Source organism: Marmota monax, unplaced genomic scaffold, assembly GCF_021218885.2.
Source record: "Marmota monax isolate L192 unplaced genomic scaffold, Marmota_monax_Labrador192_F-V1.1 WCK01_AAM20220418_F8-fsc00052, whole genome shotgun sequence".
Taxonomy (NCBI): domain Eukaryota; kingdom Metazoa; phylum Chordata; class Mammalia; order Rodentia; family Sciuridae; genus Marmota; species Marmota monax.
The window spans coordinates 8,839,259-8,852,211 of NW_026693473.1; the positions used below are offsets into that span (position 1 = coordinate 8,839,259).

Sequence of the window (12,953 nt, forward strand, 5' to 3'; positions counted from 1 at the left end):
GACACCATTTGTTCCCAGCAGGACTGGACAGTGAGAGCCAGTGGCATCTTGTGGAAAGTCCCCACCCCAATAAGAAGTGGTAGTCCTCTGTAGGCACACAAGCCCCGAGGTTCTAGTTACTCAGAGACCCTAACCAGCTCAGCTCTCCCAGCTGTGCATGCCACCGTGTGCAATGACGGTGAATAGCACCACTCAGAAGACTTGTTTTGACCTCGTTTTGTCCCAGCCCACTGTGATGATAGGTGAGTCACTTTCCCTCTTTGGGTCTCAGTTATGTCACTTATGAAATGGGAATAACCTGTTCTGCCCTCCCCACTTATCTCTTGTAAAGGTCAAAACTAGATCCTGCTAGGTTCTAAGCTGCCAGAAGGTGAACGGAAAACAGGAAATTTTAATTAGCACTGAGATTGGAGGGAAGGTGCTCTGGACTTTTTAATCACTGGGATACAAATTAAAAACCAGAACAGGCTGTGAGCCAACCCAGCAGTCCTGCTTATGACTGAAGACCCTGACAGACAGACGTGGCTTCTCCAGAGTTCTGTTTACTGCTGATCAGGACTCAAAGCATGTGGCCTCCCTACCTCCCTCTAGTTCCCAGAGGTGAATGCACATGTGTAACTCCAAGCATCAATCCATTTTCCTTTATTAAGCACGAAAACAAATCCTCCCAATATGTACAGTGTGATTTTGAAAGCCTCTGCTGGAGGCCAGCTTGGTGGTACAAAAAAAAGCATCTCATTGATATGTAAATACAATGGTTATCAAGAGTCCACTCTGGGCTCTGGAGGCCCTGCCTCCCTCCTGCCCCCTAGGCCCTCTCTATCTCACCCTGCAGACAGGAGCTAAGACAGAGCATCCCTGTTGAAGACAAGGGGACAAAGGCCCACCAGGCCAGCTGAATCTGCTCTTTGTGAGCCACCCTGCCTTGGCACTCTCTGTGCCCATGGCCTGTTCCAGCTGCTAGGAGACCCCTGCTTTCTCCTGGCACCATGCTCCAGGGTCAAGCCAGGCAGCTGCTAAGAGGGCAGGAATACTGTTTCTAAAGGGGCCTTGCTTTTTTTTCCCCCAGGCAATCTCCCAGGTGGGAATCACACACCCTTTGAGAGACCTCAGGCTTGCATGGAAGTTCAGAGTTGGGGCTTAGCTGCAGAGGAATTGGGCTCCCTCTAGCGGCAGGCCTAGCTCTTCCTGGGAGAGGCGGAAATGCTAGTTTAATTTGATTTTCAAAGTTGGCACTCAGGACCTTCCAGAGGCTTGCAGTCACCTGGAAGATGGTGGTCCCTGTTTGGGTCCAAACATCCAGGTCCTGCTCAATTGTAGGGATGGTAGGCTTCAAACACAAACTTGAGAAGTATAAATATGGCCATAGCGGAAAAACAAGCCATCAATGAACATGTGTGAGTACACGTGTGTGTGTGTGTGTGTGTGTGTGTACCACACAGACAGAAAGGCACCCAGACCGCCCCTGGAATAAGGTGCCACAGTACTGGCCTTGGCACTGATGCTCCATCTGCAACCCCAGTCAGTACCAGTCCCACTGCAGGTAAAACCAAGGTTACCAACAAACTTCCCTCAACTAAAGAGCACTTCCACACAAGTCTAGACCAAGTCCTCAAAGACAGTGGAGAAATCTCAAATGGAAATCTCCAGAATGATCCACACCCCTGCCATACAGCCTACTGTCAATCACTGGCTGCCCGCTGGTCATATAGCACCATGGATGTGCAAAGAGGTATACAGTGGGCACTTGGTATGCAAAGCTCAGGCGAAGACAGAGGTGCTAGAGGAATCCTGGATAAAGGGATCCAAAGTGGCTCCGGAATGCAAATGGGAAGGGTTTGCACATCTGTGGCAGAAAAACAAAACATGGGCCACTCCTAAGCAATAAAAGGGTTAATTCATGTGTTCTCTCAGAGCTACAGATTATTTGTACAGAAGGAAAAAAAAATCTGTCCTTCTTTACTCATGAGGCAGGCTTAAGGATCAAATTTTTTTGAACTGATGTTTTTGGCTTAAAATGTAAAGGAACCTGGATTCTATTCTAGAATAAATCTGTTTTTAATATAAAGACATTTCTCCAAAAATCTTTGTATGAAATAAACTTTAGATAGATACACCATGTTTGCCCTGAGGCTTAGTTAGGGCCCCCCACCCCATCCCATTTGTGAAGGCCTGAGCTACTCACCACATTAACATGTCAGGCTGAGTTATCCCCTCTGGTTAATGCTAAAATGGGGCCTCCTAGGACATGAGATAATCCACAAGTGGTTAATCAAAAGTGACTATATGAGTTCCCTCCCCCATTCTCTTCCCTCCCTCTAGGGTTCCCCAAAAGGTCACTCTTCAGTGTATATAGATCCTGTCAGAGACAGCGCCGGGCAAGTGGGTCATGATCTGCATTCGCAGCCACCAATAGTAGTCCATGGGGTGGTAGCGGGTGTAGGGGGAGGTGGCCGTCAGGGCGTGTGTGACAGCATCAATGACGGAGGATGTGTCTGTGGAGCCGCTATTGCAGTAGGTCTCCATCTTGGCGATCTGCTCATCGAAGTACTTCCTGCCATAGTCCTTGCGGACAACCTCAGGCAGCTCGTCCCACATCTTCTTGGCAATGGCCTGGATGCGCTCAGGGCTATAGAGGCTGGTGGCAGCGATGAAGTTGCCAGGTTCCACCACACTGACCTTCACACCCAGCGGGTACATCTCATAGCGCAGGCAGTCAGAGAAAGCCTCCACCCCAAACTTGGTGATGCAGTATGGGGAGCGGGCGGGGTTGGCCATGCGGCCCAGCATGCTGCTGATGTTGACGACACGGCCTAGAGAGAAAGACAGCAAACACCTGATCAGGTGGCACTGCCCTGCGATGCAGAGGCCTGACTGGAATTGCTTCTGAACCACCCAGGGTCAGGGGACCTTTTCTTTTGGTAGCCAGAGCCAGCTTGGGCCACCATCAATGTGAGCATCCCTGATCTTCCCTGGCAGCCCAGCTGGGCCAGGCAGGACAGGGGAGGAGAGATGAGCGAGAAGCAGGCCTGCACACCAGGAGGGCACAGGATAATGGGCATCACACAACTAACTCAAAACCAGACTGAGCCCAGCCTGGTGACCATACCTTGGGGATAAAAGCAATGGCAGAACATGGGAGGTGGAAGAGCGGTGCCCATGTGGATCTGTGTGCTCTCTTCAGGCAAGGGCTGATGCTGGGAAGCCTAAAGCTTCCTCCTTACCCTCACGGAGCTTAAAATTCAGCTCACCCAGTAAGATGTACAGATAAATGACTTGCTAAGTATGTGTTGACCTGCAGCAACACGAAAGATGAATGCAGGAATGTAGATGGTAGATCACCTAGAGCTGAGGCTGGCACTGATACGGAAAGCCCTGGGGCTCAGAGAGGGAAGGACCTCTGAGCACTGGGGTGCTCCATTCTCCAACTCCTCACTGGATGGAGCCCAAGACAGTCAAAGAGAAGCAGGCTGAGGCATGGGCAGGGATTCCCATGCTGATGACATGAAGGCAGAGTCTTAGGCACTGGAAAAGTGGTGACTTTGAAAAGTCTCTGCCACAGGCCCAGCCTTGGAGTGACAGGGACCTTCCACATCCCCTCTCAGCCCTGGGAGCACACCCAAAAAGGCTCACACAGTCTATCCTGGGCACCTTGCAGAAACCTCTTAGGCTCGAAGTCATGGAAGAATTTGGGTTTCCTTTTAAAACCTATGGCTGCCCCTGTGTTCATTCCTGCTGTTGCTGGGGCTTTGGGATAGATCTGTGGGTCTTACCACAATTGTTTGCTATTCCAGGGAGAAAATCAGAACCAGGGACTCTTGTGTAGTTTGCTTACATTCAGCTATCCAATATGGTTTGGGTATTTTGTCTGTTTTCCAAATTTCTAATCTTGATTATTACTATTTTTAAACTTTTTTTTTTCTATTTTTAAACTTAATACCACAACTGTCTCATTTTTTGCTTTGGTGTAACAACCCATAGAATGGATACACTAACATTTATTTAACTGCATGCTATGATACAATGACATGTACATTCAGCCTGTGCAGAGTCCAAGAGTGGCTGGATTCTGTTATACCTGGATAACATAGACTGCTGACCTATCACTTGCTCTACTTCCTAAAAGCCACATATCCCTGCCTGCCACCATCTGTGGGCCCAGCATGGCCCCAGGAGTCAGGAGCTCAGCCTTGCTAGTATGGACATTGCCTCTGGCGGGATAGGTCTTTCATTATGGCAGGTCCAGGGTCAGGCAGGGGCTATCTTCTACTCACCTTTGGCTCTTCGAAGGAGGGGAAGGAAGGATTTCGTTGTCCGCACCGTGCCCCAGAGGTTTACTTCCGCCACCTCCTTGTAGGTCTCCATGCTGGTGAACTCCACCTCCCCAAATGTCGAGATGCCCGCATTGTTAACCAGCCCCCACATCCCTGGACAGGAAAGGACAGAACTTGGTCACTATGTAGGAAAAGCCTCAGACATCACCCATTTCCTTCAATCCACTCTGCCCCCAACTGTTGTCTCTTTTCCCCATCTTCCTGGCCTCTTTCCCAAAGCTCTCAGGAAACTTCTAGAGTCACCCAAGAAGGACAGGAGTTAGACCAATCTGAAGTCCTGGATGTCTGGAATGATCTTCAGTCTGGAGCATCCAGGCCTCTAGTCACCTCTGCCTGAATCAATCCTCAGAGGCCATTATGACCCAGTCCTGCCGGGGCTCCCTCTCCTGTGCCTTACCTCACCTCCATTCTATGCCACTCATTTCATCATCACGCCCTGCACCTATTTTTTCCTTCCTGCCTCTGAGCTCTCATTTATATCTTCCCTCTTTCCAGGAGCCAAGGAAACTTGAAAATCTTCCAGACCAAGCCCCCCCCTGGAGAACCATCAAGGGGCCCAACCTTCAAGACACAATAAGTTAGGGGCTCAGCCAAGCCATGCTGGGTCAGGCCCAGTGCTCCTGAGACCCTCCTAACAATGACTCCATTCTCATCTTCCTCCTCTGAACCACGACACTGTTGGTTGTTAGATGTCAAGGCCCCAAGACTCAGTTCATGAATATCCCCTGTGTTTCCCTGTGCTCTTTGCTAGCAGAGACCGTTTCCTTAGCTTGAGTGACACCCTGGGGCTCAGAGCATACACACTGTCATGGTGTACTTGGGTTGACTGATTCCTGCAAGTCTAACAAGAGACGGCTGACTTTTGTGAACTTAGAGAATACTGGTCCTAGAGAGTTCTTGTAGTTTATTTAGTCTCCTAACTAATCAGCTAGGGACACTGAGGCCTTGAGGAGAAGGGACAGATATAAGTTTAATCAGGAAGCTGAGGCAGAGCCAGACCTGAACTGGGGGCTACAGGCATTAGAGAGACTTGTTTTGAGGACCTTCTTGGGGTTAGTTTTTGGGGCATAAGGGCTGCCTAGGCTGGGGCCTTAGGACAGAGTCAGGCCCAGACTCTCTGTTGTGGAAATCCTCAGAGCTTCGTCTCCTGGGGTTCACTGTCCAGCTCAAAGTCCTGAGTTTTTCCCAGGGCACAGTTTCAGCACTGAGCTCCCCTGTCCCCTGTGGGAACTGGGCCTGGCCTAGCTTTCCCAGTTCATCAGGGAAATAAGCTTGTGTAAATGACAGAGTAATTACTCTCTCGCTGCTTTCCTTCCATAGTGCCCAAATTAAAGCTTCATCTACTGACCTCTGGCGCCTTCTTCAATTATGGAGAATTAAGGACATTTATTAAGGAAAGGAAATTACTGGTTAACAAAGCTTCTGTGAGGAGCTATTCCACTCTCCATGGCTGCCTGCCACTGGGGCCTCCCCTCTCAGCACCCTTCGTGACCTTGACCTTGACCTCAACCTTGACCTCCTGACCTTGAAGCCTACCTACTGACATAAAAATCATTCCTGCAACCCACAGCTCCCACCTTCTCCCTGTCCCCACCCCTGCCTCTTCCCAGGCCCCAGGAAGAACAGGAAGCCTCTCCCTGCGATTGTGGCCAACACTTGGGCCTATTCCTCTCCCTACTGCCATGCTGGAAACCATCAGTCCTGTTTCTCTTACACAGCTTCAGCTTTTTCCTTGTTCCCTGCTCCTTCCCTTTACTACTATACACATCAAGTGCTCAATAAATGTGTGTTGGATGAATGACTATCTGCAATACCATGTCTCTATATCCTAAACAACCTTCTTTAACCCTACAGTCTGCCCTCCTTCCCTCCACGGCCAGGCTTCTATGAACACTCTGCCCTCTGCATCCCCTCTGACACCACTCTGGGTTCCCAGCCCCAGCCCAGTTGACCCTCTCTGGGTCTCCCTTTCTAGTCTCCAGGGGCCAGGTGCTGAGGACCCTGACCCCCAGCCTTCAGTTTCCTCCACCTATGTAGGACATGATAATCCTAGTGCTCACTTGTTCCTTTGGCATTAATGACACCCTAGCATCTCTAGCATCCTCCCTGATACCCAAAAAGAGGTGTCCTGCAATGTCCAGTCCTTGGCCTACTTCTCCTGAATTATGAGGTAGACTTCTGTACTTTGTGGAATTTTCCAGGGATTTTGTGTTTGATTCATGTGGGACAATATCACCTGACTTTTTCCACCTGAAAATAAAACAATTATATATGACACTACTATCCAAAGAATCTTAATTAAACTTGACCTGTGAAAGCATGCTACTCCTTGATTAGAGCTCTGCTGACTTGACAAGGGGTAGTAGTTGACCTGGTATCTCTCAGACAATGCTCTAAATAAACTCACAGCATTCCTGCTGGTCTGGGTGACAGCTGTTTTTCTGGAATAGTTCCAACATCACCTCCATGTCCATGGTTCCCACATCCCTTCAGGAGTCAGCCCTCTCCCCACAACCCCAGCTGCTAGGACCCACAGGTCCCCATCTCACCCTAGCCACCACCAACACATCAAACTCCCAAGCTGCCAAGCCTGCTCCTCCCCTTCGTTAATGGCTTCACTTTCATCTTTGACTCCTCCACTCCTTCACTTCTCCCCCACCTAAGGAGTCACTGAGGACTGTTAGTATCAGAATAACAGCCCTCAACTAAGTAAGCACTTTGCTAATCTCACCTGATCAGCTCATTAACTCACCTGATCCTTATAACTGACCTATAAAGTAGATACAATTCTCACATCTGGAGGAGGCAACTGAGGCCTAGAGGGATGAAGCAACTTGCTCAGTGTTACCCAGCTAGCGGGTGGGAAAGATGGGATTTGGATTCAGGACTGTCTGGGGACACAACCCTTATACTTAACCCCATGCCGATGTTGTTTTTCTTTGCTGTGTTCATTAGAATCAGTTCTTTCTTCTTGTTTCCACCTGTAGTAACTCTTGTACTATAGAGAAGGCTCCTCCCAGGTCTCCCTGTTTTGGTCTCTGTCCTTCACCTCTACCCATGACCCCTCAGCCAGGCCATCTTCCTCCCATTAGTCACTTCCTGCTCCTGAGGTTCCCAGTTGAGTTCCTGCAACTCAGTATACAAGGCCTTTCCCAGCCACCCTCCCATGTATTTTGCCTCTCTAGATCTATGTCCGGTTCCCCACTCCTCAACCTGAGAGCAGCTTTTGTTGAGGTTCTATTTGTGTTCCTGCAGTGGTCGGATCTGGGCATGAGTGTGGGGCAGCTCACAGTGCATCCTGCTTCACAGATGGAGGTGACGGTTCACACCCAAGTCACACTTCAATTAAGAGGCAAAGCCCAGGGCACTTGCCTGGTATGTGTGAGACACTGGGTTCGATTCTCAGCACCACATATAAATAAATAAAAAATAATAAAATTCTATCAACAATTAAAAAAATTTAAAAAATAAAAGAGAGGCAAAGCCCAGGGTAAATCCAGTTTTCCACTCACTTCCAGAATGAGGATGGGGGATAGGGCCCTCCCTGCCCACAGCATAATACCCCCAAGGCCATAACAGCTCTTGAGAGGTTTTGTCCTGAAGCCACTTGGCTGGTGTCCAACCACAAGTTCATCCTGCCAGCACGCTGCCTTCTGCTCCTCAGCACACTACCAAGTATACAGCAAGTACTCAGTAAATGTTTACTGATGGACTAGTAAGTAATGATGCCAAGATCAAACCACACCCACAGGCTGCCCTCTGATCCTTTGGCCCAGCTTTCCCTTAGGATGAGGGTAGGGAGGGTAGTCAGAGGTTCCAGATGTCCAGTCCCTAAGAGTCTTGCCATGGAGGAAAGCGGCTGGTGGCAGATGGCTGGACCACTCCAATTAAGACAATTCCATTCATCTTAACCCCCAAGGCTGGTTCCCCAGGCTTTGGTAGCAACTGTTCCATGGAGCCAGAGTGACAGAAACAAACTTGCCATCAAAATGTGCCCCAATATCCAGGGGTGGGGAAGGACACCTCTTCTGAGAAGTTCCTCTCTGGGTAGGATGTGAATCAGAGGTGTCCAGAGCTGGTGGAAAACTCTGGGAGAGCGCCACCTGGAGTTCAGAGCCAGCACTGCCCAAGGAGTGGGGATGGGTGCTGCCTTACCAGGAAAAAGCCAACCAGAGCCACAAGGGAGGAGAAATGAGAGGGAGGAAGAGAAAGAGGGGAGAGAAAGAAGGAGGCATGCAACCACATATCTGACAGATTTATTTTCTCTTTTGGACCTAAAAGATTTCAGATCCTTTTCCAAAAATTTCAGTATGGGTTAAGGAAGGCTGTGGTGAGTGGTTTATTAAGCCCTCCCCAGAACGCCTCATGTGGAAAAGGCAGGAGGGAAAAGTTTGTGTGTTGGGTGCTGGGTTTAAGCCTAGATGCCAGGGCAGAGGACAGCACCTCCCATTGTGTGGCTAGGGGCGTGGGGGACCCTGCCTTGCTGGGCTAGTCTAACTGGCCAATCCAGTACAGGGAATGGAGGTGGCTCTGCCCCAGTGTCCTGGCCATTCTGTACCAGGTCCCCCCTGGCAATTCCTTTCCATGAGCAGTTTAAATCACCACAAGCCCCACAGGCTGCAAACGCAGCTGACTGCAGTTGTTTTCTTGCCTGATGGTTTATGGGGGCAATTTCCCACCTCCTAGTGGGGGCAGAGAGGGCGGAGCAGATTTACCACTGCTGGGGTGAGGCAGGCTCTGCACTCGGGCTGGTAATCATCCCAGTGGGACCCATCCTGCCTTTTCTTAATGGGACAGGAGCGCACGCTCTGCCTGTTAATTATTAAACAGATGTTCAGTGAGTTCAGCAACTCACAGGCGTCTCCTCAGAGAACAGTGCTCAAAAAAAAAAAAGGATGTTGTGGGGGTGGGGGTGGCACTGGGCCTGCTAAGGGGACACCAGTGACAAAATACCTGTAAAGCAACAGCTTGTCCACAGATAGCCACACAGAACAGGCGGGATTCTCAGAGATGACAGCATTTCCACCTGACACCCCCCCCCAACCCCTGTGCTCAGCACAGAAGGCACAGCACAGACGCTGGCCGTTCCCACCTTCCATCCTCCCCATCTGGGGAATGGAGTCACTGCTCAGGAGAGCTGCCTCCAGCCCACTGTGCAGAAAAGCAGAGAGCTAGATGAGGCACCCTATTTCTGCCTGGGCTGTGAGAGCACAAAGATCAACTGCACAGACTCACTCTTCTGCTCTTCCACAGATGCCCTGAGCTGCCAGTTATCTGAGCCCCAGCCATTGCTGCCCTGATCTACATGAATGGTGCCCCTTGGAGTTAGTCAGCAGAGCTCTTCCCATCAAGGTCTTCCATGTGACTGAACTGGAAAACACTTGGGGACATCTGGGTGCTTATGTAACAGGGACCTTCTGCAGTATTTGACCCTTTTGGTTACTGGGCCCCCAAAACTCTCTGTTCCTTTAGCTTTGGGGCTCTCTATCCAACCTCTGTAACAAACCTGGCCCTAAATATTCACAATACCCAGAAGTCCTCCTGGATACTCCCCCAAGTGTCCCATGGGCACTTCAATGTCTTCCCGCACCTCAACCTGCCCTTGCAACTGAGGACACCAGGAATGTAGGACAGAGACCTCTTGCGTCTCCCTTGTCCAGTGCCCACAGTCATCAGGCCCCTCCAGCTTTGCCTTCTAAGCACTCCTAGAGCCTGATCCCTCCTTTCCCAATGCCCACGACCCTGTCCAGGACTTCTGAACTACACGCCTCTTCAAACCACCCTCCACGCTGCCAATGTGACATTAGAGTGAGTTTCACAAAAAGACCCCTCCAGACCATTCTCCCCCAGACAACCCCTTTGATGGCTCCTGAGGGTCCTCAGGAGGGCAGCCATACTCTGCTGGCCGAGCACCCAAGGCCCTGCTGACCTCCTTCCCCAGCCTCATTTGCTGTCATCACCTCTACCAGACTCCATCCTGGGACCAGACCACTCACCAGGGCCCAGCATCCTGGGCTGTTGCCCACCACTGCCCATGCTTCCCTGCTCCTGGACTGGCCTTCCCCACCCTCTGTCACACTGACCCATTCCCACCCAACTCCCAAGACTGGATGCATCCTGGTTTCCTGTGCTGTCCTACCTCTCAGTGTGCGGCTCCCTGATGTCATAACTAGTCCCTCTACAATGTCCTATATGTCCTCAGGGACAGACTGTGCCTGGGTCATCCTGAGTACACAGCCCAGAACCTGGCCTAGAATGGGCATCTAATGAGCCCTGGATGAACTGGCCCAAACCAGTGCATACCCATTCAGCCCTCCTATATTCCCCAAATCACCTTCTGGCTGGTTTCACACTGCCCTATTGCACAGGTGTGTTGAACTCGATCCACTTCCTACTCTGAGCAGGAGGCAGAGTTTAAACAATAAATAAAGGAGACTTTGGGCAGGATACCAGCAAATGGAGGAGGACATTTAGGACATGCCCCCTCTGAATGGCCCCTACCTTTCTCAGGGTCCTTCAGGCTTGAGTGGACGGTCTCCACTGCTCTCTCTACCTCCTCATTGTTGCAGACGTTGAGCTGGATGGTTCTCAGCCGGTCACTGTTCAAGCTGTCCAGCTCCTTCACCCCAGCATCCCCCTTGTCCTAGGGAAGAGAGAAAGGCTGCATTCACCTCCCACCTTCCTACCCTGGGGCAGACTTAGAATGAGGACACTGCCAAGGCAGGGGCTGACCGGGGTCCCTGCCAAAGCCTCGGGTTTACTGACAACAACACGTGGTATTCTCCGGAGGTGTGGCCAAGCTGGCCCACCAGCAGGTAGTTCATCACCTGCCCCCCACCACTGGTGACTTCTAAGCATCAAGCTAAATGCTACAGGGGTACTGAGAGCAGGAAAAAAAAAAAAAAAACCTTGCTCCACGGCCACGCTGACAGTTCAGAGACTTGGGTGGGTATTGGACCCTAGCAGTAGAGTACATGCCAGTTGCTACTCTTTTGAGTATGAAAGACCAGAGTTGCCAGATGCTCAGATTTTTAAGCTAGTAATTGGTATTATGTCTACTTTTTAATGATTGGACAAATTATTCACCTTGAGGGAAAAAAAATTATGTGGGCCTAAGCATGTCCCCAAGCCATGTATGACCAGAGGCTGCCAGTTTGCTGTCTTTGACCAGAAGGGCCCATTAAGCCCCACGTGGTAAGAGGCCAGAGCCAGGTTCCAATTCCAGTTTAGTCAGTAACCAGGCTCTATGCCCTCAGGTGTGTCCCTAAAAGGGACTCAGTTTTTCTGGCTGTAAAATAAGAACACTGATTAGATTAATAAAATAAGGAAAGAAATCTTAAAGCAACCTGCTAAACTATAAAGCACTACACGAATTCAGGTTTTATTAAGCATGAGAAAAACTGTCACTCATTTGGCAAACATTTCTCAGGCCTCTGCCATATTCTGGCACTGCGAGAAGCGAGAGACATGAAGATAAATTAACTGTGTCCTTGTCCTTGGAGTCACGTTCTGGGGAAGGAGACAGATGAGCAGGCTGACAGATGTGCTGGCTGTAGGGATCCTGTTGGAGGTGGGCAGGAACACAGAGGGAAGGACAGCAGGGACACCTTCCAAAGGCAACTACATCTGAGGACATGAACAAGAGGGGGCTCATGGGAATGGAGCCCTTCAGGAAAAGGTAAGAGGACCCCACCGTGAGCCATCTGTTGTAGTCAGTGCAAAGACAGAAGGAAGTGGGGGATGGAGGGCTGGAGAGGTGGACAGGGTCTTCATGGGAGCACTGGGCAGCTGCTACAGAGGTTTTCTCTCTTTTAGTACTAGGAATTGAACCTGGGCGTGCTTAACCACTGAGCTACATCCCCAGACCTTTTTTACATTTCATTTTGTAAAAATAAAATGTAACCTCACTAAGTTGCTGAGGCTGGCTTTGAATTTGCAATCCTCCTGCCTCAGCCTCCCAAACCACTGGGATTACAGGCATGTACCACCTACAGGGTTTTAATAAAAGTAGAATCATTTTCTGAGTGCGTACGGTGCCAAACACCACACTAAACACCTGACATGCTTTCTCCCATTAGCCCTCACGTCACAAGATGGCTTGTGTGACCACATTTCATCCTATGTGCGGGCATGCTTTTTTTCAGAATAGGGATGACCTATACTTGATGTGGAAAGTAATCTTCACCCATCATAACTTAATTGGCAGTGATTTTTCTGAGTGGTGCATGGAATAATGATGCCCCTTACAGGAGGACCAGAGTAGCTGCCAGAGAATGAAGTGAGAGGAGAAGTGCCTGTTCCCTGGCCCAGGGCTTGCTGGGGCCCTGAAGCAAACATCCTAGGCCACCGCACAGCAGGAAGGCCAGGATGGTCAGTACATCAGGGTTGGAAAGTTCTCCTCAGACTGAACCTTGTAAGTGGTTTGTACCAGGCAGGCCCTACCCTGGACTGGGGAATCCATATCATGCAATATCAAAAGGAGGGAGGAGAAAATAGTGGAGGGACCACATCACATGGAGCCAAAAGTGCTGGAGACGATTACTCTGAAGAACTGGGGGGACATGATTAAAGACGCCCTGCTCTATGCATTCCCAGAGAACATAACCAGGGCCAAGAATT

The 12,953-nt window shown here is 50.1% G+C and overlaps 1 protein-coding gene across 3 annotated transcripts in view; it reads right to left on the reverse strand.

Annotated features, from left to right (window-relative positions):
* Positions 1–626: 626 nt before the first annotated feature.
* Positions 627–12,953, reverse strand: part of Bdh1 (3-hydroxybutyrate dehydrogenase 1) — a 44,145-nt gene continuing 31,818 nt past the window's right edge. For all 3 annotated transcript variants that reach the window (XM_046457902.2, XM_046457904.2, XM_046457903.2), the window contains exons 5-7: positions 10,836–10,977; positions 4,275–4,427; positions 627–2,813 (exon numbers count right to left, since the gene is read on the reverse strand). In XM_046457902.2, coding sequence (XP_046313858.1) covers positions 2,344–2,813; positions 4,275–4,427; positions 10,836–10,977 — 765 coding nt within the window. In that variant the 3' untranslated portion in view covers positions 627–2,343. The remainder of the gene's footprint in view (positions 2,814–4,274; positions 4,428–10,835; positions 10,978–12,953) is intronic.